Here is a 26,859-nt window from a genome sequence, read left to right on the forward strand (position 1 = left end):
TTTAGAGTAAATCTAGATTACAGGACACACATGAACAACAACAACAAAAAGGCTTATGTACTGATTTATTCACTATTATTAAAGCAGAATATTAAATGTTACAGCACTTATTTGTTAGGAAAACATTTACATGATCAGCTATAGTGATGGCAGGTCTAGGATACCTTCCAGTTCTATGGGAGAGGGTGAGAGGTGAATTCATAAGAGCATTAGAGCAGTGTTTTTCTTTCCCCTTACCTATTGCTTAATTCCTAGAGATTCCCCTACCAGAAAATAAAACACATAGTTGTTGCAGGTATACAGAAATGTTTGAATTGTATTATCTGCTTAAATATTTAATCATGTAGAACTTGAAAAAGGAATTACTTGCAGGAAATCAAGCAGATTTGTACTTCTCTAGTTATAGTGCTCCAAAATCTGATAGATCTCCAGAAGTGAAGTAAATGGCATTTAACTTATTTTTTGATTACTTATGTTGACCAAAGCATTTTATACTAATTTTTAACTGTTGAAAGTATAGCTATCAAGACATTTTAACCTCAAACTAAAATATGAAACCGTTATTGATCTCTATATAACACGGAAATTTATGTTACTAGAAATTCATTAAAGTTTATGTATTTTAAATGTATTTGAAATATTTTGCATGCACTGAAATCATAATATTTGCAAAATGGTTTGGGTTATTCTCAACAAATAGTTCTTCTTCTCCACTAAATCCAGTAGTTACTGACAATCATCCTCCAGGCTTACAATAACTGAAGTTGGTTCTAATGATTCTGATTTTAGCATGTTCTTACGGCACAAATGGAGTACATGCTTTTGTTCAATTTAGCACTGTAATTAAAGCATATATGTATTTAGGTAAGATGTTTATCAGTATGGGATTTATAATACACTCAAATAGGAATATCACAAACAACTGAATATTTACAGTTTGTGCATAGCTGCACAAGCCCTATTCTGGACAGTATTTATTGTTAATTTGTCTTTTTATGTCCTTCTGTATCTCCACGATGTTTTTTAAGTATTAAATATACAGTTAAGCCTTCCCTGTTCTCTTCTCTCTTCTTCCTTCCTTGTCTTTCTGTTTTGCTGTTCTTGTTTCTTAAACACTGTGTGAAACTAATACCTAGAACAGTGGAATCAGCTTTCTAGACTGTATTTACATGACTTATATGGTAGTCCAACATGATATTCATTGGACTCGGATGAGGATCTGGTGTAGCATCTCAGAAATAAATGTGCATTTTTCTACTGTCAGTGTGAATTAGATGGGACCTTTTGTTTAAATTAATTTTAATTCTTGGTGGGCTTTTGTTTTACTTTGTTTTTCTCTCTGCCAATAGTCATGCTAACTACAAACATGTTTCACTAGAAATGAAATCTAAAATATTTATAAAGGTTAATGTAATTTCACTGGTTATAACAAAGTTAAAAGTCAACGGTTACTTCTTTTTTTTTTTTTTTTAGGAATCTTTATTTTTAATCTCTAAATAGAATTCAATGAGACTGTGAGAACTTATGCCTGCTCAGTTCTGTTCTACTAATAACAGACTCCTGTTAGGTTCATAAGATGATTGTATTCTTATGAAATTTATCAATTATTACAAATTTTGATATGTTTTCACAGGACTCAGTAATATAAAAGGATGAATTAAACTTCTCCCACAAAGAAACTCATTGGAATTATGAAAAACTATGTTTTTTGTTTTCATCAAAAACAAACACACACACACACACACACACACACACAAAAAAAAACATAGATTCCTCTTTGTCCTCTTTGCCCTAATGTATAGACTGGGCCCTCTTCAGAATATTTTTCCAAACACTTAAAAATCCCCTTAAAACTGTGTCTGTATCAGTGACTGTTCCTCTAATTGTGTTCTCCTGTGATCACATGCTGACATTTAACACAGAACCCTTCCTCTGGACCCACTCCAACAGCTCCACAACCTTCCTCTGCTGGAGGCCCTGGGTTTGGACACAGTACTCCAGACGGGGTCATATGCGGACAGTAGAGAGGATCAGTCATCTCCCTCTTCTTGATGGCCAACGTTCTTTTGATGCAGCCCAGAAAACTCTTGGCCTTCTGGGCTGTAAGCACACACTGCTGGTTCATGCACCAGGACTCACAATCCTTCTCTGTAGGATTGCTCTCAATGAGTACTTCTCCCAGTCTGCACACATATCTGGGATTGCCCTGATTCAGGCGCAATACCTTCGACTTGGCCCTGTTAAACTTCATTAGTTTCATGTGGGTTCCATTTTCAATTCTGTCCAGGTCCCTTTGGATGACATCCCTTACTTCTATTGTGTCAACTGCACCACTCAACTTGGTCTTGTTAGCAAACTTGATGAGGATGCACTCTATCCTCTCTATGTTGTTGATGGAGATGTTAAAAATCACTGGTCCCAAAACAGACCCCTCGGGGCCGCTAATTGTGACATGGAACCATTGAAAACCATCCTCTGGATACAGTTATCCAAACAATTCTGTATCCACTGAATAGTGTATCCTTCAAACCCAAACCCATCTCTCTCAAAATTATGGATACGAATGCGGTGCAGGTCCATGACTTAAGGCCTTGCATAAGACCAGATAGCCTACATCAGTTGCATTTCCTTTGTCTGCTGATGCTGTTGCTCCATCATAGAAGACTATGAGATTGGTCAGGTGTGATCTTGATGAATCTTGCATGTGCCATACGATCTCTTCCAGGAGGATCCACTCTATGATCTTCCCAGGCAGAGATGTGAGGCTTTTACCAGCCTCTAGTTCCCAAGGTCTTTGTCATTTTCAGCCACTGGGGGTTTCACCTGACAGCCTCAACTTCTCAAATAAGATGGAGAGTGGCTTGGTAACTAAGTCAGCCTTCACACTCTGGACACCTGCTCAAAAAGTTCATCAATCTGGGCACACTTGCACCCATGACACCTTGTTCTTCCTTCATGCCAGATTCTGGAATTTCCCACAGCTGAAGGTCTGGGCAGGTCTTTCACTCCTCAGGTGCACTGCCTGGGTCACACATCAGCAGGGAACTGCCTCTCAGTCTGGGTTTCTGTCTCAGCCTGCCCATTGTGACAGGTGGTCACTATGTGTCAATAGAGTATTGCACTCTAGTATTCCCAGATCAGAAGAAAGCAGCACCTTGTGCCCTTCCTGCTCTGCCTGCACAAATATGTTATCAAGGTTCTGAAAAGAAGGACGATTAAAGACAGTTTTCGGATCATTGTTTCAATTGTCATACTTCCAACTGTTTTCCAGAAGTAAAGATATTGTGCCCACTGACATGGATATGTAGACAATCTTTCACCTTGCTTCCACTCTCTTTGGTATGTGGAGAACCTTTTTTCTTCCATGATACTCCCATTTTAATCTTGACCAACATCTGTAAGAACATCACCCTCTGGAATAAATGCAAACAATATGACTCTCATTGGGGAAGAAGAACAATGAAACAAAAGGAATTTACAGTAGAGTTCTGCAAGACTAATCTAGTTTGTGTAGTTATGTTCTGATACAGTGGGAGAAGTCTTTCAGTGTAGTCTCACACAGGACTGAACAAACACTAAATGGAGAACAGTCGAGACTGTTTGGTTTTTTTTTTTTTTTCCTTTTTTAACATTAACAGATTACACAGAGATTAAACACTAATGTAGCAAAGTACACAGATTTAGGTTTTAGAGAACGGTAATGAATATCTCAGAGCAAATGCAAAATAAATCACTTGACCTAAACACCAAAAAGCAACTGAAAGGAAATGAATTCACAGAAATAGAATATGGAGTGTTTATGGTCATGAAGTATTAATTCTGGTGCTGTATACCAGTTTCATATCAAAAGGTGCTGAAACAATTGTAAGAAATTCAATTTTAGTCTTCTCTATTCAAGATTTAGTAAATAAAGTATATGTGAATGTGTTTGAAGGCTTTTTTTGTTTTTCTTTTTTTTCTTTTTTAATGTTGGTGAACTACAAAATAATGACAAAGAAAATAAATAATTTTGCAGAATAAGAGAAATTCTTAAACTTTTGAGTGAAAAAGAGTGCTTTTATTTTTTCAGTCAGTCTCCTCAAAAACAGAAACAGTACCTTTGTCACTCTGTAGTTGCCTTGCAACATACTCTATTAAAAGACATGGAAAATCCTCACCTCTGTTTTCCTGAGGATACATTGGGATTGTGTTGCCACTGCCGTTCCCCATAATTCTTTCTGATCACACCAAGTTACTAATTTCCTTTATTGATTTATTTAATTGGATATATGTGTGCTGCTTCCTGGGACCTGCTGCTGGGTCCAACCACTTGTGGATTTTCATAACTCTTCCCCCTATTTATTTAATACTTTACCTGATGATCTAATTTTGAAAGCTGAAATTTCAATTTGCTTCTTATACTTGGCTGGAGAAGTAAGGGAAGTTTTGGTCTTAGATGTAAAATGCATCCCAAAAGATTCACATTAAATACTAATGGGGAAAAAAAAATCATTGTTAAGAAGAGTAAAGCCTGAAGGGATCATAGAGCAATCTTTTCCATGCTGTTTCAGCAATTATGCAAATAAAAATATATATATATGATTGAACATTTTCTGGAAAATAAAAATGGAAAATAGAAGGCCTTTTCAACTATTATTCTGGGCTTTTTTTTCTCTGATTTTGTTTCTCTACAGTTTTCACTCTTTTCCCTGAAGTACTCCCATATGTAATTCTTTGCCTCAAATGTATTACAAAGGAAAATCTCTAGAATAAAAGATAAACAAAAAACTGCAGATGATGTTCCTTACTGCATGTGTAATGGCTTATGGGGCTCCTGAGTGGCTCTTTGTCTCTTTTACAGGTACCATCCACCTCCGCATTCCTGAGTCTTCTCCAGTTGGGACACCTATTGGCAGCATCAAAGCCACAGATGCAGACACTGGAAAAAATGCAGAAGTAGAATACAGAATCATAGATGGTGATGGGACAGATATGTTTGACATCGTGACACAGAGGGACACACAGGAAGGCATCATTACTGTGCGAAAGGTGTCTATTAAAAAGTTTCACTAAATAGCTTTGGTGTCAATGTTATGGTGCAAGTTTGTTGCCAATGTGATGGCACACTTTTTTCTAAAAAAGCGCTTAGATCATGTGATGGAGATTCTAACTGTTTAACATTTCCAAATACTTTCCCACTGGTGACTGAATGGTACTATTTCCCTTCAAGATGAAATAGAAATAACACATGGAAGCGATATCACTGAGACACAGAGATTCAGGTTTAAAGCATTATTGCCAGCTAAATATGCAAAAAAATGGGCCATTCACAATGTTAGTACTAATTATTTCTATGATTTCAAATAGATTTATCTAGTATTCATGGAAGCTATTTTCTTCAGCAAGCAATATGCACTTAACTCATTACTGAATAACATAGGCTTTCCTTCTTTGAGATTGTCATCCATTCAGTGTCAATTTAGGAGACAAGCATATGCCAAGAAACACAATTATAATTGTGGAAACTATCACAGGCTATATTGTTTTATTTCTGTTTCCAGGAGGCCAGCTGGTACACACAAGTAGTGCATAATGGAGGGGTAGATGTTTCAGAGCTAGCTTTAGTTCTGTCTTCTGTCGCTAAGCACTTTCATAGGTGTAAGATCTCAGAGATAGAAATGCCATTCTCCTGGTCCTCAACAATTTTTCCTCCAGAAGTGCCCCAGTCCTTTTCTTTGGGATTTTGAGCATTCCTAAAGAATCTATGCAGTATTTCTAACACAAACTAACACCTTAAGCATGACATAACAAACAAAACACTACAACAGCATCCCTTTCCACATCTCTTGATAATGACAACCAAGGTAAAGATACATTCTGAAAAGATGACAGTGAGTTTCTTTTTGTAAGCTATGTTATTTTGTGTTCTTTCATTGAAATTTATCTGTGAAGGTTTGAAAATACCAAGTTAGGGACCAGATATTTTTCCTTTTCCTAGAAGTTTGCGAAGGCTTGGGCTGTTTCTTCCTTGCTTGCTTGAGGTTTCTTAGACAGACTTTTATTATATTAAATCAATAAAGTCTTGAACAAGATAGACTAACAACTGGAGCAAGTGTGAGAAGTTCATGTTATAAGATATCAGCTCCAAAAATATCACCAGTGAATTATAATGAATAAGTTCTTCTAGTTTTGACTTTAGCAACCTGACACGTTCTGAAATTTCCAGGATGCTTTCTTGTATTGTTAAGTAGCTTATCATTCAGAGAGCACAGACGATTGTATTAACTAGCAAGAAAAAAATATGCTCAGAATGTTCTATTATGAAAGTATTTATTATTTACCCAATTTGTGATTTCAGTTTTCACTGGTGAGTAACTAAAATAACTGCTATTTCTCTACAAAGTACATCAATTACTATATCTCAGTGTAAGAGAAAGATAAAATAATTGCTTAACTTCATTGCTGCTGTGCCATAATTTTATCTATTTGGACTAACATGGCTTCTTTTACTCTAGGCTTGAAGGCAGCATCCCTTAGTAGCAGCATGCTGTGCTTTATAGACAATACCAGTAGTCACATATTTAGCTTAGATAACAACACTATGATGCATTTCCTAGGCATATTCTTAGATATTCTTTCTTCTGCTCTGACTGCTTTTAAAAGAGAGTTTGGAGCAGTGTGAAGACTACAGTTCTTTGTCTGGACTGCATCTCTCTGTTCTAGGCTGTCTTCCTAGTGTCTTGCATGAACAATAATTTGTACTTAAAGGCAGCAAAGAGAAAAGAAACAAGTCTTCTACCATCCATTTTTGATGAAGAAAAATGAGTTTGGTAACCCTGTGAGATTAATATGGAATTAAGGAAGTATCGTTAATTAGCTAATACTTTCCATATATGAGAGTTGGAAACATTCGAAGGAACAGATGGATGTTATTTTTTTCTTGTATCCACAATTGTTTCTAACCTTTAAACTTTTGCTTCCATTTTAAAAAGGAGCTGCTGACAAAATTGTTAAATCTATCTTGAAAAAAAAAAAAAAAAAGATGTTTGACGAAATTCAGTGATGAGGAACAAAATTAAGCTCTTACTATATATAAAGCATTTAAAATCCCTGTCCCTAAAAGTATTGAATAAACAGTATAAATAAATAAATAAATAATAAAAATCTACCACTGATTTTGAAGGTCAGGTATTTGTTTGATAATTAAAATACAGAATTTTGAGGTGTGTATAGTAGTTCCTGAGTAATATTAGTATTATGCACCTTGTCATATTGCAATGTCAAAATTTTAAATCTGTATTTTAAGACTCTTGAATGCTTATAATATTATTTCATATTCCCGTGCTTGTGAAAGAACTGTAAAGTTCACCAAATGACTAGTAAATTTGCACGGAAAAATCTTTCTGCAATTAGTGTTATCTTAATTCAAGTATTATTTAGTTACAGAAACTCCCCTTAAAATTTCTGAAAATTGTAAAAAAAAAGAGAATTTCTTAGTAGGGAATGTGATTTTTACTCTGGAAAATTTGAACTGTGTTAGGGTTATCCCAGCTTAGAACAAGATCTGTGAAGGCTTCAGTCTTCCTTGTGTATATAGGTCAACATTTTGCTGTGTATACAGGTCAACATTTGTTAATAAGTAATATAATTTACTAGTTAATCATCATCTTCATTTTTAGCCCTTGGACTATGAGACAAGAAGGCTTTATACCTTGAAAGTAGAAGCTGAGAATACACATGTGGATCCACGCTTCTATTACCTTGGGCCTTTCAAAGATACAACTATTGTGAAAATCTCTGTAGAGGATGTAGATGAGCCTCCTGTCTTCAGCAGATCTTCTTACCTTTTTGAGGTTCATGAAGATATTGAGTTGGGGACAATAATAGGAACAGTAATGGCACGAGATCCTGATTCAGCTTCAAGCCCTATAAGGTAATCTTTGTAAAGAAAGAAATTTGGTAAAGAAAATATTAAGAGACGTAGTAGAAGGTGCTAATGTTTTTTCTCATATTTACTACTGTGCCAAGTAGACAGATTTGAAAATGATGCTATCTATCTGTAAGCCTCAGACACTTCGGGGAACAGCCATTCACTTGCACTCAATACCCAGAATAAGTGCTTCTTAGTACTTCCTATCTCAGAAAACATAAAATTACACACTGATTTCAAGTAGGCTCTTTAGGACTGCTTGCTTCAGAATATGAAAAATTGCAAAACTAGTCTATGGGTGAGGGATTTAACTTCTTTTTCCATTTAGTCCTGGAAAATATGCAGTGCCAGGCTCTGGTTCTTGTCATACACACTACCAATGTGACTGCTACATAGAATAGAATAATTCTGGTGTTTACTCAAGTTCCCTAAGAAATTAGACCCTCAAAGGTTAATCCTCAAAATATCTCTTCTGTGCATATTGCTTGATCCTACTTGCTAGATCACATCTAGCTGGTTATAGTTAACTGTATCTTATTTTGTTTAGTCAGTTAGTTTGCTTATTGTTGCTACAATACATAAGTCTTAAGAAACAGATAAGACAATCTGTCCAAGTTGGATATGCCTTGCCTGAAATGCCTAACAAAGTACAAAAACTATATTTGGCAAAAAAACATGTTATTTACTAACTTTGAACTAAATTGTCACATGCAGCTGAATGAGGTCCAGGTGGAAAAACTGTATTATGAATTGAAATTGAAGCTAATTTTCTCCTGTGGTTATTTATGTGTATAGAAAAGATAGCAGATGAAAGCACCAAGCCTCTAAAATTGTAGACTATATAAATAACTTAGCATTGCATCTTTATCCACTCCAATTTCATGAGACAACTGACAATTTTAGCAGTTATGTTTCATAATTGTGAGTGGAAAAGGAACAAACTTGGCACTTTTACTCATTTTGTTGCTGATATATCTCAATGAACTGAAGGACTACATTTCCTTCATCAGTATTACTTAGAAAGAATAGCAGTTTAAAAAGTGTTTTATATAACTTTTCTATGTTCTGCTGATGTCTTTGTCATTCCCCTAAAGAAAATAACTTAGAAGAGGCATGTTGGCAAAATGAAAACAATGAAGGAGGAAAAAGAAATAAACAATGAAGGGGATTGTTTAGATTTAGTTCACTACAAAGAAAAATTAAAAACTGTGACAATGTTCTTCATGTTACACAGCTTTTTTTTTTTTTTTTTTTTTTTTTTTTTAAACCTTTCTTTTAGTGCTACACAGTTAAAGACAGGAACTTTAAAACAATTCCCACTGCATAGGTCAAATTCTTCCCTTCAGTATTTGCTTGTCTCTCAACTTCAAAGAATAATTAGGTACCTAGAGTAAACTTTTATAAGCTTTCACTTTTTCCAACAAAAATTAAATACATTAAATACAAAGTAATATGTGTTCACCCCTAACGTGAAAAGTCGGCATTTAAACTCAAATATTTTGAAGTTGTCATATTATTTTGACATTAAGGCAATTTGTATATTTAAATGCTAATGTTAAATAAAAAAATCACAGCTTTGGGTTGTAAAATTAACTCAGGCTTTAACTTTCTTTTTAACTACTTCTTTTCAAATACTAGTTTCTGTTCACTCAAATTCTAAATAAGTTCAAGTTCCCATAAATTTAGTGTCTGCAGCTTCTCCTTTCAGTATTTTTTTAAATTTCTACTCAGTGAGTGGAGGTTTTTTTTAATTGAAACTTCTAATTCCAGTAGAATTTGCAGGCCATCTGAAGTGGGTAAAAGTATATATTTATCTAACATGATATCATGCCACATCTAACATGAAATGGCATATAATTTTATAATCAGACTATATTGGCATAGATTTTGGAAAACAGTAAAATGATTATTGCCTATTGACAAAAAACAAATTACTGTCAAAATAAGTTATTTTCCTATTTAAAGCTCCTAACATGGATGAAGGAAATCAGTTTTTTTATCACATAAACATAATAGTCTTAAGTATAATTTCTCTGAAAAATATAACATTTTGTTAGATGCTAAGTTACTTATAGACAACTGGGTGAGGAAAAAAAGTATTAGAGCAAGTTTTTCCTGTGGTTTTGGCTGTTCTAGTTGTACTAGGTTTCTTTTTTCATTTTGTTCTTGTTTTGTTTTTAGTCATTTTTTTGTTGGTTTGGGTTTTTGGGTTTTTTTGTTTGTTTGTTGTTTTTTGCTTAATTGTTTTTACCTGTTTATTTTGTTGAAAGTGGTGAAATGAAGCAATGAAACGCACCAAAACGTTGCAGACATTTTCATATTGCGGCATTTTTTCATTTCACTCAATCCAGTTAAATATTATATTGTAAAAATTGGTACACTTAATGGAATGTTTAGGTCAGTCATAAAAGTTCATAGAAACATAAATGATTATTTTTAACGAATTGCATAATAAATTGACCTAATACTGCCAGAATTAGACAAATGATCTTTACCTCACAAAATCTTACATCTTACTCCACATCAAAGGTTTAATCTTAACTTTGAAGGCAGAGTTGAATATTAGAGATAAACGAAGTAAAGAACATTTTGCTGATCATAGTTTGACATATCTGCCGTATTGTGATGGAAGAAATTTTGTCTGAATATGTATAGCAACTATAACACCATTGAAGATGCTTTAACATTCTGAAAGTGGAATTTCTGTATATGATCTAATTTTTATAGTTTTGAATTTTTTTAATTCCATCTCTGTTAATTTAACATATCCCAAAGCACAGAAATGAAGTTTATAAGAGTACTTTTGAAATGCTCAGAAATTAGCTGTCAGTCTCAGTCTGGAGGAACTGAACATCAGAGAGAATTTTCCTTTCAAGATTAAAAGAATGCTTTAATTCTTATATTGAAATTTTGACTTTATTTTTTGTGATCCTCTTATATGTCTATGAAGGTTCTGATGATAAAGTATTACACTATTATATCATACTTTTTATGACTTATGACATCTTTCAATTTTTATTCCTCATTCTAGAGACCTAATCATGAGAATTTTTACAAATTTGCATATACAATTTTAGACATAATCATTACATTAACTACCAATGATCATAAGGAGAAAAGAAAGGAAGCACTTCATTTACACAAACAAAATATTTGTTTTATGAAAAGCAATATTTTTAATAGACAGCCCAAAATCTGTATTGACTTGTGAAACAAATGCTTTCTTTGATTTTTTATCAATTAACAACATTTTTTCTTTCTTTGAATATAGGTTTTCTCTGGATCGTCATACAGATCTTGACAGGATATTCAATATTCATTCTGGAAATGGATCCATCTATACTTCTAAGCCACTGGACCGTGAGATATCACAATGGCACAATCTCAGTGTTATAGCAGCTGAGATCAGTAAGCTAGTTTGGTATTTTCTCATTCCATTTCCTTAGCCTGCAAAGTTACATTTCCTTCTTCTCACTCCAATCTATGAGATAGTCCGTGGAATTACGTTGGGTATAGCTAACAGCAGCTATCTCCATGTTGTCTTTTTTCCACCTCACCTTTTTCTAACCATGACCATTAATATCCAAGCAACTTCTGAAATGTTACCCAATTAAATGTAGTGCTGGGCTAATTGTTTCCTTCCTTTCCTTTGAGGAAAATGACAGGATTTTGATGTTACAGTAGCAGATTTCAGGATTGTAATCTATGCTTTTGTCTATATTGTTTTCTTCTTTTCCTCAGGGGAGAAAAAAGAAAAACAAAAACAAAACAACAACAAAAAAACTTTTACCTACATCTACAGTTCTTGGAATCAATAAATCTTAGAAGTTAGCTGAGTTGCACTTGATCACTAAAGTATAACATTTCTTAGACTATTCAAATTATAGCCTTGTAGATATTTTCATGTTGAAAGTACAAAGAAGAAAGATGAGGTCCTGCTACATGGTTGAGATTAAATCTAATCCTCCTGCAAGGAAATTTTCTAAGTGACAAAAGTCTGATCTTTGAAATAGCTAGAGTAGGTCTTACACTTTCAAAGCCACTGAATTTTTAGGGTTAACTCTAAATCACTACAAAAAAAAAACAGAAATTGCTGATCAGCAGTGAAGTACGACTGGCAGGAACTACAATGCAAAGAACTCAGTGGCACATCATGTCCACTCATTTAACCACTCTTAGCCGTCCTAGTCCTATTTCTGTAGTCAGGACCCCAGATGTATCCTGCAATGGGCTGGTAATAGCAAGCACATCCAAAAGCTATACTTTTTTTCTGGCAATGAATGTTCCTAAGCTTCCTCTATTTCACAGTCCTGCCCACTATTGTAAGAGTAATACTCAAAAGTACTTATATATCAAAGAAACTTATTATAATTTTATGCCTCTATCATAAGGTTAAACTTACTTCCCTGTCAGGATAGTTTGAGAGAATTTACATTCTAGACCTACATAGAATAGCTAAACTTCTCCAAAGAGATACACAAGTTTTTGAGAAAGTATGGAAGGAGATCAGTTTAAAAATATTAACTTTGAAGCATGACACAGTCGGAGAGCAACTATAAGAACAGAACATATTTGGAAAGTTAGTACAAAAATGCAAAACGGTGTGAGAACAATGTTCAAAACCAGCCATTTAAAACATTTCAGCATGTGAAAGGACCAACATCACACTCTCCAGCAAAAATGTTATAAGTTACACGTGAACTTAACATCAGCTCTTCCTGAATGTTTAGAATCATAGAATCATAGAAACACCAAGGTTGGAAAAGATCCACAGGATCACCCAGTCCAACCATCCACCCACCACCAATACTTCTCACTAAACCATGTCCCTCAAGACAACGTCCAAATGTTCCTTCAACACCTCCAGGGTCGGTGACTCCACCACCTCCCTGGGCAGCCCATCCCAGGGCCTGACCACTCTTTCAGAGAAGTAGTATTTCCTAACATCCAGCCTGAACCTTTCCTGGTGCAGCTTGAAGCCATTCCCTCTAGTCCTATGGCTGGTTACACGAGAGAAAAAGCCAACCCCCAGCTCACTACAACCTCCCTTCAGGTAGTTACAGAGACCTCACAGTAAGGTCTCCCCTGAGGCTCCTCTTCTCCAGACTGAACAATCCCAGCTCCTTCAGCCATAAGCCCTGTGCTCCACACCCCTCACCAGCTTTGTTGCCCTTCTCTGAACATGCTCCAGGGCCTCAAAGTCTTTCTTGCAGTGAGGGGCCCAAAACTGGACACAGTACTCGAGGTGCGGCCTCACCAGTTGCAGAGTACAGGGGGACAATTACTTCCCAGTTCCTGCTGGCAACACTGTTTCTGATGCAAGCCAGGATGCCATTGGCCTTCTTGGCTACCTGGGCACACCGCTGGCTCATGTTCAGTCTAGCGTCAGTCAACACCGCCAGGTCCGTTTCCTCTACACAGTCTTCCAGCCACTCTGCCCCAAGCCTGTAGCGTTGCCTGGGGTTGTTGTGGCCAAAGTGCAGGACCCGGCATTTGGTCTTGTTGAACCTCATCCCATTGGCTTCAGCCCAGCTATCCAGCCTGTCCAGATCCCTTGCTACCATCAGGCAGGTCGGCACTTCCAGCCAACTTGGTGTCATCTGCAAACTTACTTACTGAGGGTGCACTCAATGCCCTCATCCAGGTCATCAATAAAGATATTGAAGAGGACAGGCCCCAGCATCTATTCCATTAAAGTAGCAAAAACATACAGTTTTTAAGCTATAGGATATCCAGCACAATTCCAAGAAATAGCTGCATTTTTAATCTAAGGCATTATTTCAGATTCTTTGTAGGTCAGCTTGATCTGCAAGGGATTGCATTCTAAATGATACTAAGGTTTGAGCATTTGAGGAGATAGGTTAAAACCAACAACAGTAAGTGTTTCTAAGGTCTGAAAAATTACATTTGCATTTTTTAAGGCAATTTAAACATAAAAACTTTAATTGATTCTGATTTTTATTGATACTTTGACTTTTTAAAATTTTCTCCCTGCTTATTAAGACATAGGAGAGCTTTAATAATGTATCTCTTTTGTGTTAAACTAATTGCAATTCATTTTGTAATTCAAAACCTTATATCAGAAAGATTCACTTGAGTCCGCAGAATAAAGTTGTCATTATAGTAATGGTCATATTTACCACATGCTATATTTACATTAAACATCAGCTGTAGCTCCACTAGTTTCATGTAAAAGTCTTAATTGCTCACTAGATTCAAATATATATATATATTTAAAATCAAAGTCATCCTCTTACTTTTCCACCAATTCCAAACCTAATCTTAAATATCTGTTACTCATTAAATTTGGAAGATAGAATAGTTTTAGTAGTAAAATAAATTCATTCATCTTTTTCTCGTCAGACAACCTGAAAGATACTACCCGTGTTCCTGTCTATGTACGAATTTTGGATGTTAATGACAATGCCCCACAGTTTGCTGTATTCTACGATACTTTTGTTTGTGAAAATGCAAGAGCCGGACAGGTATGCCTTTGATAAAACACTTGCTACTGTCTTATTTGGCTATGGTACTCAATTGTTGATTATTCTTGCCTGTTATTTGGGAGAAATTATGTCCAAAACACCTTTCAGATGTTGAAAATGAATACAGCAAGTAGCTTACTACGTGAGGCTTACAATGAAATACCAACTTATTTCAACAACAACACTGCGTGATTTAGCACTCTTCTCAACCTAACTCTGTAGTATTTTTGCCTATTTAGATTAGCTCAAGAAATACGGACATAATTAGCTTTGTCATTACCTTCTCAGAGAAAGCAAAATACTATACTTTAGTACTAAAAAAAAATTTTACTGATCTTTTAAATAACTCACAAGTGGCAAACTTCACATATATTTCCATGCTAGTGGTGATTACACACATATGCATCTGTCTCACTTTTCCAATTGTAATATTTGTCTTTCATTATTCCAGCAAAAGTTTTTGAGAGTAAAGCACAAAATACATATATATATTTTTAAATGGTAATATATGATTTTGATTTGCTTCTTACGGACTACAGAAGGCATACTTGAATTCAAGCAGAATGACTGCAGTGCTTAATATCTAGTTCCTAATAGGCAGCTGCTTATTAGAACTGCTAAGAACTGTTTGCCTATTACAGCACAGCATGTCCCAGAACACAGTCAGGCAGCAATAATTGCTCTAAAATGGTCACAGTAGAACCTCAGTGCAAGCATTTCAGATAGGAGAAGTGTTAGCTTCTCTTAACCATTTCAGTCCTACAGGTATAACATTTGGTTTGCATCACAAGTTTTGCACCCAAGCTGCCATTCTTTTTCTAAAGCATCAATTGTCGGAAATTACAACAAAGAGCTTGCATTTCATGTTTATAACATATTAAATTCTTAAAAATATTGAGCAATATTTGCTCAATATGATAGGTGCATTATTGCCTATGTACTCTAATTTAAGATCTTAATTAATTCAAATTTAAGATTTTGATTTAGAATTAAAAATGTAGAATACTGATTTTTAATCCGAGTTGCACCAGCACCTCTGGCTGAAAAAAAAAAAAAAAAAAAAAAAAAAAAAGGAAATGCATTAATCCACAAATTAATAACAAATCTGTTCACATTCAGAAATGGCTGCCAGTTAAAAAAGAAAAGAAGAAAGAAAGAACTCTAAGGACTTATGACTAACAGTTAAGAAGCTAAATGTGTGTATAAAAGTATAATATATATATAACATATAAAAGTATAATATAATATATAATATATAAAAGTATAATATAATATATATAAATATGTATTTATTTGAATTATAAAGCCCAGAAGGGTCTCTCTTGTTAGAAATAAGTGCCAATATTAGATATACTACATTATGATAACCAACATTATATTTATTATATAATTATCTAATTAAATAATCATTTTAAACAGTCTGATTTTTAAATGAGTCTTTATATAAAATCAGTTCACAGGAAGAGAAAGGAACAATACAATTCAGGATAACAAGAATAATCTATTTGAATGTAATTATATTCTTGCTTACAGGTAGATCAGTAATGAATCATTATTTTGGAATTCAGTCTGCCTTGAGGGATTGAATCCAATTAATCCATACTAAGTATGGCTTGGATCCTCCCGCATCAGCTATTTTTCTTTTCTGTTCAATTCTCTCCTCTTTTTTTCTTTTCTCCCTTTTTCCTTTTCTTTTTCTTTTCGTTTTTTTTTTTTTTTTTTTCCTTTTTGACCCTTCACCATTCTCTGCTACTCTGGTCACTTTTATGTATGTATAAACATACGCATCTGTGGGATTCTAAATTTATGTGAAATTGAATATTACTGAGTAACAAACATATAACCAATGGTATAGGACTTGTAGTAACAGATCTGTATTGCCTCAGGAATACAGCACTGCTCTGGTCTTTTTAAAGACCATGCCCTTTCTCTGAAGGATGTCCTTCCTGAGCTAGACATAGCAGATAGGTAAACTGCATGTTTCCTTGCAGTATTCGAATCCTTATTCAGAAATAATTAGAGAAGGTGTGTTTTCATCTTTTAGGGTCTCCAAGTATGCTTGTTGCAGTCTTCCTCTTATTAACCTTTGTTTTACCAAATGTGTACATACCTAATAACTTTTTACTTGTCAGAGCGTTATATAAAATCAGTCTATCTCATTGTGAATTCTCTTTCAGAGATACTTTAAAATATGTATGATTTTTTTTCTTGTTTTTCCCTAAATCTTAAATCCTCACAGATTATATAAACAGACTCGATTTCTTTCACCACTTTTTTTTTATATTGCTTCTGATCAACTCATATATAAAAAAGAACTTTGTAATTAGATATGAGTGCTTGGATAGATGCTTATTCATTTATTTAACATTATTTTAAAAAAATACAAAATGATACAGACAAATTTAAGAGAATGAGAATTGAAAGCTTTAATGTCTCAGTATTGTTCAGTTTCTCTATGATATAACAAGAATGTACATTACAAGTAGCAGATATGCTGTAAGACAAAATATCTATATTTAAAACGTAACACTGAACAGTAGGTGACCTGTAAGGCTGAATTTACTGTCTGCCATTTCAATTCTACTCAAATGTAGATTTATACTTTGAAGACACTGAGAAAGGAAAAGACTACTGGGAGACTAATATACATCTAGATTACAGATAAAGAGGTGTACCAATGAGAAATGTTGTCTTGTTCAAGTGGATTTGCTTATATTTAACAGACTCTAAATAGTTACCCTGCGATCAATAACTGCCCAGAGGTTTCTGAGTTAGGTAAATAAGAGTATACTAAAGGCTATGTGAGTCCTTGAAGCTTCAAGAATGAGTCTGTCTTAAGTAAAATACAAATAGTATTCCAGGTGGCTGCCTAGCAACTGTGCAAAAGGGAAAGCTAGTGCAACACAGCTCTCATGGTTAATTACACTCATAATTACTTCCATCAGTTCTGTGCCCATAAACAATTGGATAATAATCAGATGAAAATTGTTGATTCATTGGATTTACCTGCAGAACACAGTGGTAGTGTGTGCTTAAAGTGGTTAGATTTGTGAAAATTAAAAAATTGTGTGAACAAAGACACATTTTCATAAGATGCATACCATGCCCCAAGATGGCTTAAACTGAAATACTGGAGCAGCAATCACAATAAATACATACTGAAAAGCTGTAAAAGAACACTTACTGGAAGAATCACTTCCTGTCACATTGTAGTAGCTTGGTCTAGATTAGAAAATAAGATATGACTCTGACCCAAGTCTTCATTAGACAAGGCTTGGAGAATAGGAGGAACTAATGGCTAGTATGAAAAAACTGTAAACAGTGGCTGTTCTACAGTGTCTCTTCTTCATTTTGACAAGAACCTGTGAAATAATGGACACTGAAGGAAACAAGTACAAAAGGGCTATTTTGGCAACAAAAAACAGTAACTTACCTGAAAGGCGTACTTCAACCTACCCTCAAACAGAAGTTGTGACAACTCTTTTTGCTCAAGTCAACAGAAAGCAAGTCAAATACTTCCTTTTTGGACATGGAATCTCATCTGCCATCCAAGTCTCTGATGGTACTGTAATTGTCTGCAAGAAACATGGAGTAGGCAAGCAAAAAAATCATCTAACAACCTATATCACTGACTGTGGTCTACATCTGTATTTTGAGTGTTTCCTGGCAATATATTAGGAACCTGCTGTCCTCCTTACTCATTGGTATGTTGTAGCCATGTATTGTCTGAATACACTTCAGAGTGCAGTCCTTGAAAGACTGCATAAGAATGTGCAGTGCTTTAAAAGGCTGACAGAAAGATGCTGCTTCCTTCAAAGACTACATTTACTAATGTAAATTAACTTCATCCACACTGTTGAAAAACATGTGTTCCTTATGATGGCATATAGGTGGAATTCAGGTGCACTACCTGAATGCAAGAACTTCCCAGGCTGACATGTGAAATGATGAGTGCTTCCTTTATGAATATGTGCCTTTATTTGAAAAGGAGATATAAATGGACTTCCAGTGTAAAATTTCAGTAATATCTTCACTTGGAAGATTTTCTGTAAATATATTAAAATAGAATAATAATAATTAAAAAATCTCAGGTTCTAATTGAGAACAAAAGCAAAAGCAAAACAAATAATGATTATCTTTTTTTTTTTTTTTTTCAATTGAATTTAGGAATGTTGTAAATAACAATGTACCTATCCACACTATCTCATTAAGATTGTCCCTAAAACTTTGCCTTTTAAAGGTACACACCAGTATCTAGTGGGAAAATGCATAATATTTAGTCAGTCAAGTATTTGTCAGTATTTTTTAATTACGCAAACATTTCAAATATAAAGGATGTTTGCAACCTAAAAAAAAACTAATAAGAACCTATAAACAGATTTTTTTTTTTAATCCAAATTTAAGCAAATGATCTGAATGTCAAACAGGACGAGAATGTGAAATTCTGTAGTTCCCACAGAACTACCACAATTACTAAAAGAAATGATAGACAAGTAGGAGATAATTTCCTGCTGTCTGTTGTTCTGTTAAGGGTTCTGCACATTGGTTGGTGCTGCTGTAGTAGATTAAAAATCTCTGAAAACTTTTAGACATACTCATTCTAAATTATGGGTGTGTGCAATCAGAAGAGGATTATCTGATTTTCATCGGTTTAACACCTACAACGGAGCACTTTCACGGTCTTCACTTGTGAAGTAAAATTGACCTGTTTTTTCTTTTTTCTTTTTTTTCTTTTTTTTTGCCTTAATAATACCTCTACGTTTGTGAACATTTCTGAAGATTTTTTTTCTGTTTACTTATAAAGTCACTAAATAATTAAAAGTTTCATTCTTTAAAATAAAATATTATGCTACACATGTTTTATCTATTTCGCTTACCCAGCAAGTTATTGTAAGTTTGTGTGATAAAATATATTTAGATAAAGAGAAAACCCTGGATGAGGAAGCATACAAGATGATGCATTAAAAGAAATCCAGTCCCTGCCTCTTGAAGAAATTTGTTGCTGTATTTGGGATGTACAAGCGAGAAGCTGGGAGTTAATAACGCATTTGTAAAGGCAAGCAGGAGAACAGCGCAATTGTTGATGTTAAAAATGATCAGTCCTGACAATATCTGTGATATGAAGAGAAATGGCTGCATTTGGAAGAACGGGAAGTGGAAAAACGGAGTTTAACAAGTATGCCACAGGGAAGAAGTAATGTCAAAAATTAGAAGTTATTGCATGCTTGGAAAAACACTGCAATTTAAAATGATGGATTAGATATGAAGAATAAAAAAAGATCTAGGTTAAAGATTTCTTGCAGTTTAACCCAGAAGGTAGCTAAGCACCACATAGTCATTCTCTTGCTGCCCCTATTCTCAGTGGGATGAGGGAGAAAATTTAAAAAAAAAAAGTAGAATTGGTGGGTTGAGATAAAAACTATTTAATAGGACAGATGAGAGGAAAAAAGGATAATAGTTAAGATAACTACATATATGTATTCTATATATATTAATTATATATCTATCTATATCTACAAGACAAGTGATGCGTAAGCAATTGCTCACCACCTGCCGACTGATGCCCAGCCAGTCCACAAGAAGCTGAAAAGCTGAAAAATCCTTGGCTCTGTGCAACACTGCTCAACAACAGCGTGTAATATCAGTGTATTATCAACATTGCTCTTCCCCTAAAACCAAAACATAGCACTGCACCAGACACAATGAAGGAAAAATCAATTCAGTTTGAGCTGAAACCTGGACAAGAGTAAATTATTTTTGGCAAGTTTAACTGAAAATATACATCCCCAGAAATGTTAATCATAAGTATTTTTTTATAGCTGTGGGAGAAAACAAACAAAAAGAAAACCAAACACTAAACGCAATCAATGAAGATGTCAAAAAATGTATTTTATTTGGAAAGTGTCATCTTGTCAGCCTTACATCTAGAAATTTCAGTAGATAAAAAAGCCGCTAGTTTATTTACCCAACAGATATGAAACCCTTGCTGTTACTTCCAAACGAAGGTATTACACAAATCTTTTTTGCAGGGATTTCAGAAAGCATTCCATCCAAGTTCCAAACAGATATGGTATATCTGTGGCACTGGATTCAATCTGAGGTGGTGAATCTGTACAGTATCTTATGATGTGTCTTACAAGTATAATCTGGCATTTAGTACAAAGATAATTCACCTTGCATTTTTTAACTATGAAAATCTTTTTAAAATAATTCACTTTAATAAGAAATAGGAAAATCTTGCTTTAGAAAGAAATGTTCTTATTTTGAAATTTAATTTGAAACTTTAACTTCCCTATCAGAAGCATTCGTTTGATGAAATAACATTTTCATCCCAAAAGCAAAAAATCTCCTCTGAATTCTTCTCTTAGGTGCTGATTTGATTATAGTTTTGTCCCTTATGTAGTTACAAAAATATATAAACCTATATTGAAAAAAGAAAAAAAGGAGAATTAAGTTATTTTGATACTTGCCATTTTGCACGTATGCATGTAGCACCATAGAAAATATGTATGGACGCTCTTGTTAGAAAGCTTACATATTTTTTAAAAATTTGTTCAGTTGATACGTCCTACAGTTTAAGTATTAAATCAATATTCATGTAGTTTGAATATGAAGTTTCTTAACTCTTCTAGTTTTAAGACAACCAGACATAAAAACCTAGATACATTTTGTTTTATTTTGTTGTTGTTGTTTGCTTTTTTTTTTTTTTTTCTTTCTCCTGCAGCTTATCCAGACCATAAGTGCAGTAGACAAAGATGACCCTCTTGGGGGACAAAAATTTTTCTTCAGTTTAGCAGCTGTTAACCCTAATTTCACTGTTCAGGACAATGAAGGTAAAATTCATCCCTGATCCATGGAAGTTAGATCTTTACTACCTGGCATACATTCCTGCAATATTTTGAATTTACTTCTATTGTCTATCAACAAGTAGAGAAGCCCTTAAAGCTGCTGTTAATAACAAGATTAGTTTTATTTGAATGTTTGTGGTTTGGAACTTCTATATTTTCATCTGTGTAGGGAAGGCAGAACTTAGTTTGGAAAAAAAATAGTATAAAATAAATTTTGAAGAAATCAGTGAATGTTGGTTTGCAGTGAGTAGCCAAATAAAGGGAGGAGAGGACAGAAGAAAGATTAAAAAATGGCTTTGCCTTCTAAGTTCAAATGTTTCACTTTAGCCTTCTGTCACATTTCTGTCACCTGATTTTTTGTTTTACTTCTTTCTGATGATGAATAAAAATTATGGCTGGTAACACATGGCCACTTTGGCTTTGCTTTGATACTTGATCAGTTTTGTCAGATGTGTACAACACACCCATTTCGGCCTTCATTATCAGTTCAATAGAGAGGGCTCTAGATTACAGAAGAAATAAACAGGGGAAATATCATAATACCTTCAAATATGTTAATGTTTTTTGACTTGGCTGTGGGAATAATCCTCTATCAATGATGAAGATTACAGGAAGTAACAGGCTGCAAACACCACGAGGAAGATTTGGTTAAAATAAATTATACCAGTAGGGAAAGTGAATAATTGAAGTTGAATATTTAGGTACCTTATAGATTTCTCAGTAGCAGAGAAAGGTATTAAAAAATACACCAGGCACACTGTTTTTGACGTTGAGGGAAAAAAGTAACATATCGATACCCAAAACAAATCAAAGGATGCAGTAAAAGAGAACTTTGTGTTTCAGTTCATGGAGGCCATGAAGAAAAAAAGTCATTTAATTTTTTAAACAAAAACTACATCCTAGTGACCATGCTGAGGTACTGACCTTGGTATTTCCCTTCTATGTGAAATTTTCTTTCTTTTGTATTAATTATTTTAGTTCAGTCTGAATTTGTCTCGCAAGACATTTACCATTTGCCTCAAGAAATTCACTTGTGTGATAACAATGAAATTTTCTTTCTAATGGATTAAATCTGTATTTACTCCCTTTTGGACTCAGAAGTCAGCAACTCTAGTATTGGGTCACAGTTTTATAAGGTAGCTTTGACAATAGAAGGAGCAGTCTTTTTCTGTAACTCATTTCTTCCCAGTACCACCCACATTCCTTCTCTGGCCACTCAGTGAATAGATTTGATGCTGAAGTATACTGCATACACATTATTTTTGTGGGCTACAGTATACTTTAGTAAATTCACTTCTCAAAACTGTCTTTTTTTTTTCCAACAAAAATTCTACTCCATATGTGAACGTACATAATTCATTGTTCTACAGTATGTTGAAAGTCCTTTGGTGTGGAAAATCTCATCCTATATTTACTGATAGCATTCCCCTGGGTGCTGTCACAGAAGATCCATAGGAGGAATCTTTCAAAACAGAGTGCTTGTTGAACAGCATGAAGTGGAAGGTTATTTTTTCTCGGTTGGCCACTTCATTTCAGGGCTCTAGCCACGGAATGGAACTGTGTTGTGCACTGCATGCATTAATCCATAAAACATTTTAAGCTTTCAGAAATCCTCTTTTCAAATCACACTCAGAGGTGTTGCAGAGGCACAGAGAAGCAGACCAGCTGTATGTAAAAAATTATAAATAGCTTTCTGATTAAATGGGAATGTCACTAGAAAAGTCAGATGTCACTATGAAATGAGGACTAGCCCATTTCAAAATACTAACAGTGACCTAAAATAATATCCTTTGCATGTACTATATGTGATACACTCTTTATTTTCCTGTGAAAAATAATATCATATTTTAACCTATCTAGATAACACTGCCAGAATTTTAACAAGAAGAAATGGCTTTAGTCGACATGAAATAAGTACATACCTCTTACCAGTGGTGATATCGGACAATGACTATCCAATCCAGAGCAGCACTGGCACACTTACCATCCGAGTTTGTGCCTGTGACAGCCGAGGAAACATGCAGTCCTGCAATGCAGAGGCCCTGCTTCTCCCTGCTGGCCTCAGCACAGGAGCACTGATTGCCATTCTCCTCTGCATCATCATTCTGCTGGGTAAGAAAAATGTATCTTTCCCTTGAGAGCAAATGTTTCAGGCCTGACACACTTTACAAAACTATGTAGGTTGGTAGAATAAATGATCATGAGGTTTCCTTTTCTTTGCAAGAGACACTCAACAGCAAATTAGAAGAAATTAAGGCAAAAACCTCCTGACAATTGGACATAGTAAAAATGAAATCAAGTTTCAGACTGCTAAATGCATTTTAATTATTTTGTTGTCTTTAAAAAGAGGATCAGGCAGAAAGAATAACATAATCAAAAATCACTTTCATGTCTTTCATTTTAACTTTTTTGAGATAGAGAATCTCTTGTTTAAATAGATGTTTAAAGTCATCACGCAGTATATATTTCACACAGAATTTGCCAGTAAATAATATTTTTATCATATGAAATCAGTTTATCCAAAGCTTTCTGTGCTGTATAAAAAAAATCGTAAATTTTTTAAAGTTTCCATCCTGTGTTTCTCAGAATATCATTTAATGATCTATAGTTCAGATGGAAAACAGCTTGGACATGCTCCATACTTAAAAATGGGAAAAGATCTTTGGAGTAAACCTGGCTATTTTAAAACTCATCGAAGTTACCAGAAGGGCACATAGACAAAGCTCATGGTTCTCCACACAAAATAGGACATTTTCATGGAGTCTCTACTTAGCTACTGTGATACAGACAGCAATGTTTATCCATTTATCAGGTAGAAATGAACTGGTGAAATGTAACTGAAATAAAGTTGTTGTATCTGATGAAATCACTACTAAAAATTGTTCAATCCTTACCCATTCTTTCCCTTAAAGTTATAGTGGTGCTGTTTGCTGCTCTGAAGAGGCAACGAAAGAAAGAGCCTTTGATCCTGTCTAAAGAGGACATCAGAGACAACATTGTGAGTTATAATGATGAAGGTGGTGGAGAGGAAGATACCCAAGCCTTTGATATTGGCACACTGAGGAATCCTGCAGCTATCGAAGATAAGAAGCTCCGACGAGACATTATCCCTGAAACGTTATTTGTACCACGGAGGACTCCTTCAGCACCAGATAACACAGATGTCCGAGATTTCATTAACCAAAGGCTAAAAGAGCATGATAGTGATCCTTCTGCACCACCGTATGACTCACTTGCAACCTATGCCTATGAAGGAAATGATTCAATAGCTGAATCCTTGAGCTCCTTAGAGTCGGGTACTACTGAAGGAGACCAAAACTATGATTACCTCCGAGAATGGGGCCCTCGGTTTAATAAGCTTGCTGAAATGTATGGTGGAGGAGAAAGTGACAAAGACGCTTCTTAACCTACAGTAGGCTACATTTTTTGTTCCTTTGAGCGGAAGTAATTTTACAGACACCTTCTGCACTCAACAGTATTTAACATTCAGGAAAATTTTCCTGTCATTCAGCACAATGATTTACTTTAGAATTTGTTTTCAATTTGTCCATTTATGTCATTCATTCTTTCTAGTAGGATGCCACTTGGAACACATACAGTATTTTGTTTAATCACCTTCCAAGAGCCAAAGCTATGGAAATCCAGTGTTGTCCATTTTAGTAATTAAAATTAAAAATACCTTACTTTCAGAAATATGAACAGGGTGGTAATCCCTTAAACAACCTCATGTACAAGCCGCTTCTGTTAGGTACATGTCCTACCCTTGCAAGTGCAGCTTTTAAGAAGGCAAAGAAGAAAAAACCCAGTATGTTCTGTTCTGTACATTAAAACTGAAACAAAATGTACACGTGGTGTTAATAAGTGTAATATGCAGCTGGTTTAAAAAAAAAAAAATTGTGCAACGTCATTTCATCAAATTCTATCTGCCGATGTTTTATATTTATATTTTTGTATTTATTTTTAAGAAATAAACCAGTTTTTACAACTATGTTGATGCTTGCTTGCCTTTTCTGGCCATCAGTTCTTGTCTTGAAGAAAGCATGATATTTCTCCACTGGCAGCACAGGCAAGTGTCAGTGATTCTATGCTGCTGTCCACTGCATGTAGTGCAGCAAGAGGTGCATAAGCTCATGGGGAGAAGATCAAGTCATAGCTCTATTTACTTGCTCAAAAGTGTTACTTTCTACAGTTGTCATGTTTAAGAAAAGTTTTCTTTTTGAACTAAGTTAATATCTTGCTTAAAAAGATGAAGTGCTATTTTGTCTTGAATTACACAATTCTAAAAACATGTTGATAAAATTAACCCATCAGAGGAAAGAATTCATTTTGAAAACTTGGATTATTTGTTCTAATCCTCCATTCTGGATCATGATTGCATCATTAGAGGTGTTCTGTAATTGCAGTGGAGAAAGTGTAAAAAAATGTTAAAGCAACAATTTTTAAGCACCAACCTTTTCTGCAGGCAAATCACTTGATGACAAAACACTGCATTCTATTGCAACTATCTGAGGGTAAACTAATCTCCTTTAAAGCTACCAGGTTGAAGACCGACAAAGTGTCAGTAAAACTAGCACAAACTCCCACCAAATCTACTCAGTTTTCTTATGGCTTGGAAAAGTCTAGTAAAAAGAAAAACAAGCAACTAGCCAATCATAACAGAAATCACTCTCTAGATATCATATAAAGTGGGAATTCCAAGATATTTTAAGATATCTTTTCCTCCCACAGTCTATAGATTACACAAACTTAGCGAACAAGCACTCTGGGACCTATAAACAGTTCTGAAATTAGATAATTTCAGAGGAAAAGCTAGATGTCATGGAGTCTACATTTACTTATTTATTGTGAACAAAACACATCTGAAGGACAATCTCTCCTTTTCTATCTCCCTTAACTTCTTACTGGCATAAAATCAACAAATATTGAAAATACATTAGTCCTTTGTAAAGTACATTGCTGCATTCTTATTATACTAGATACTTCTTTTCCTAAAATGAGAGATTAAACTCAGTGAAGTTGAAAGCTGAATACAGTGCCATTATGCAAGATATTTTTGTGCAATGAAGAATGAATTTTTATTGACTTGATATCAAATTAAATTATTTGATCCATTAAGAAACTTTGAAGTTTATGGATTTCTCTTCATTTCAGTCAAAAATACCTTCATTTTGATATTCTGTAAAAGAAAAATAATTCTTAGAATATTAAGAAATATCTTAGATGTTTAGATATTATAAAGTAATTTTGGAAGCATGACAGGCCATACAAAGAGTTGATTTTTTTATGACTATTCAGTGAAATTTAGCTACTAATTTTTCCTCCCTTCTTAACCTCCATTTGTTCTTTAACAGCATGTACTAGTAAAAAAATAAACAAAATTCACTGATTCAATACATTTATAGCCAAGAGACTCTTCCAATACTGTTTCCTCTCTGCAACAGTGTTGAGTTCAGATCAATGCCACCTGACATAATTAACTGAGTACATACCAAAACAAGATAAAATAGGCTACAATACAGCTGCTTGTCATCTTTTGCTAAAAATAGATTTTTAATAAATAAATGCAGTCTACACTACTACAATCAACTCTGTAAGGATTTCTGGGGAAAAAAAAAAA

At 34.5% G+C, this 26,859-nt stretch overlaps 1 protein-coding gene and 1 long non-coding RNA gene across 8 annotated transcripts in view; one reads left to right on the forward strand and one right to left on the reverse strand.

Moving 5' to 3' along the window:
* CDH10 (cadherin 10) overlaps positions 1-25,230 on the forward strand; it is a 95,964-nt gene extending 70,734 nt beyond the window's left edge. For 4 of the 5 annotated variants that reach the window (XM_015282167.4, XM_046919529.1, XM_046919532.1 and 1 more), the window contains 7 exons: positions 4,841-5,028; positions 7,659-7,912; positions 11,181-11,317; positions 14,273-14,394; positions 21,119-21,227; positions 23,103-23,354; positions 24,155-25,230. In XM_015282167.4, the coding sequence (XP_015137653.2) occupies positions 4,841-5,028; positions 7,659-7,912; positions 11,181-11,317; positions 14,273-14,394; positions 21,119-21,227; positions 23,103-23,354; positions 24,155-24,648 (1,556 nt within the window). In that variant the 3' untranslated portion in view covers positions 24,649-25,230. 5 annotated transcript variants of the gene reach the window in all.
* Positions 49-23,303, reverse strand: LOC121109831. Of its 3 annotated transcripts, XR_005857540.1 has the most exons (6): positions 23,165-23,303; positions 17,851-17,969; positions 17,579-17,756; positions 7,824-7,917; positions 4,788-4,918; positions 49-3,413 (listed from the first exon to the last, which is right to left on the reverse strand). It is a non-coding gene; the product is annotated as an uncharacterized LOC121109831 (long non-coding RNA). The 3 variants fall into 3 exon arrangements; XR_005857538.1 differs by lacking the exon at positions 17,579-17,756 and having other exon boundaries at positions 17,828-17,969; XR_005857539.1 differs by having other exon boundaries at positions 17,579-17,969.
* Positions 25,231-26,859: the final 1,629 nt, after the last annotated feature.

The sequence above is a fragment of the Gallus gallus genome, chromosome 2 (genome assembly GCF_016699485.2).
Source record: "Gallus gallus isolate bGalGal1 chromosome 2, bGalGal1.mat.broiler.GRCg7b, whole genome shotgun sequence".
Lineage (NCBI taxonomy): Eukaryota > Metazoa > Chordata > Aves > Galliformes > Phasianidae > Gallus > Gallus gallus.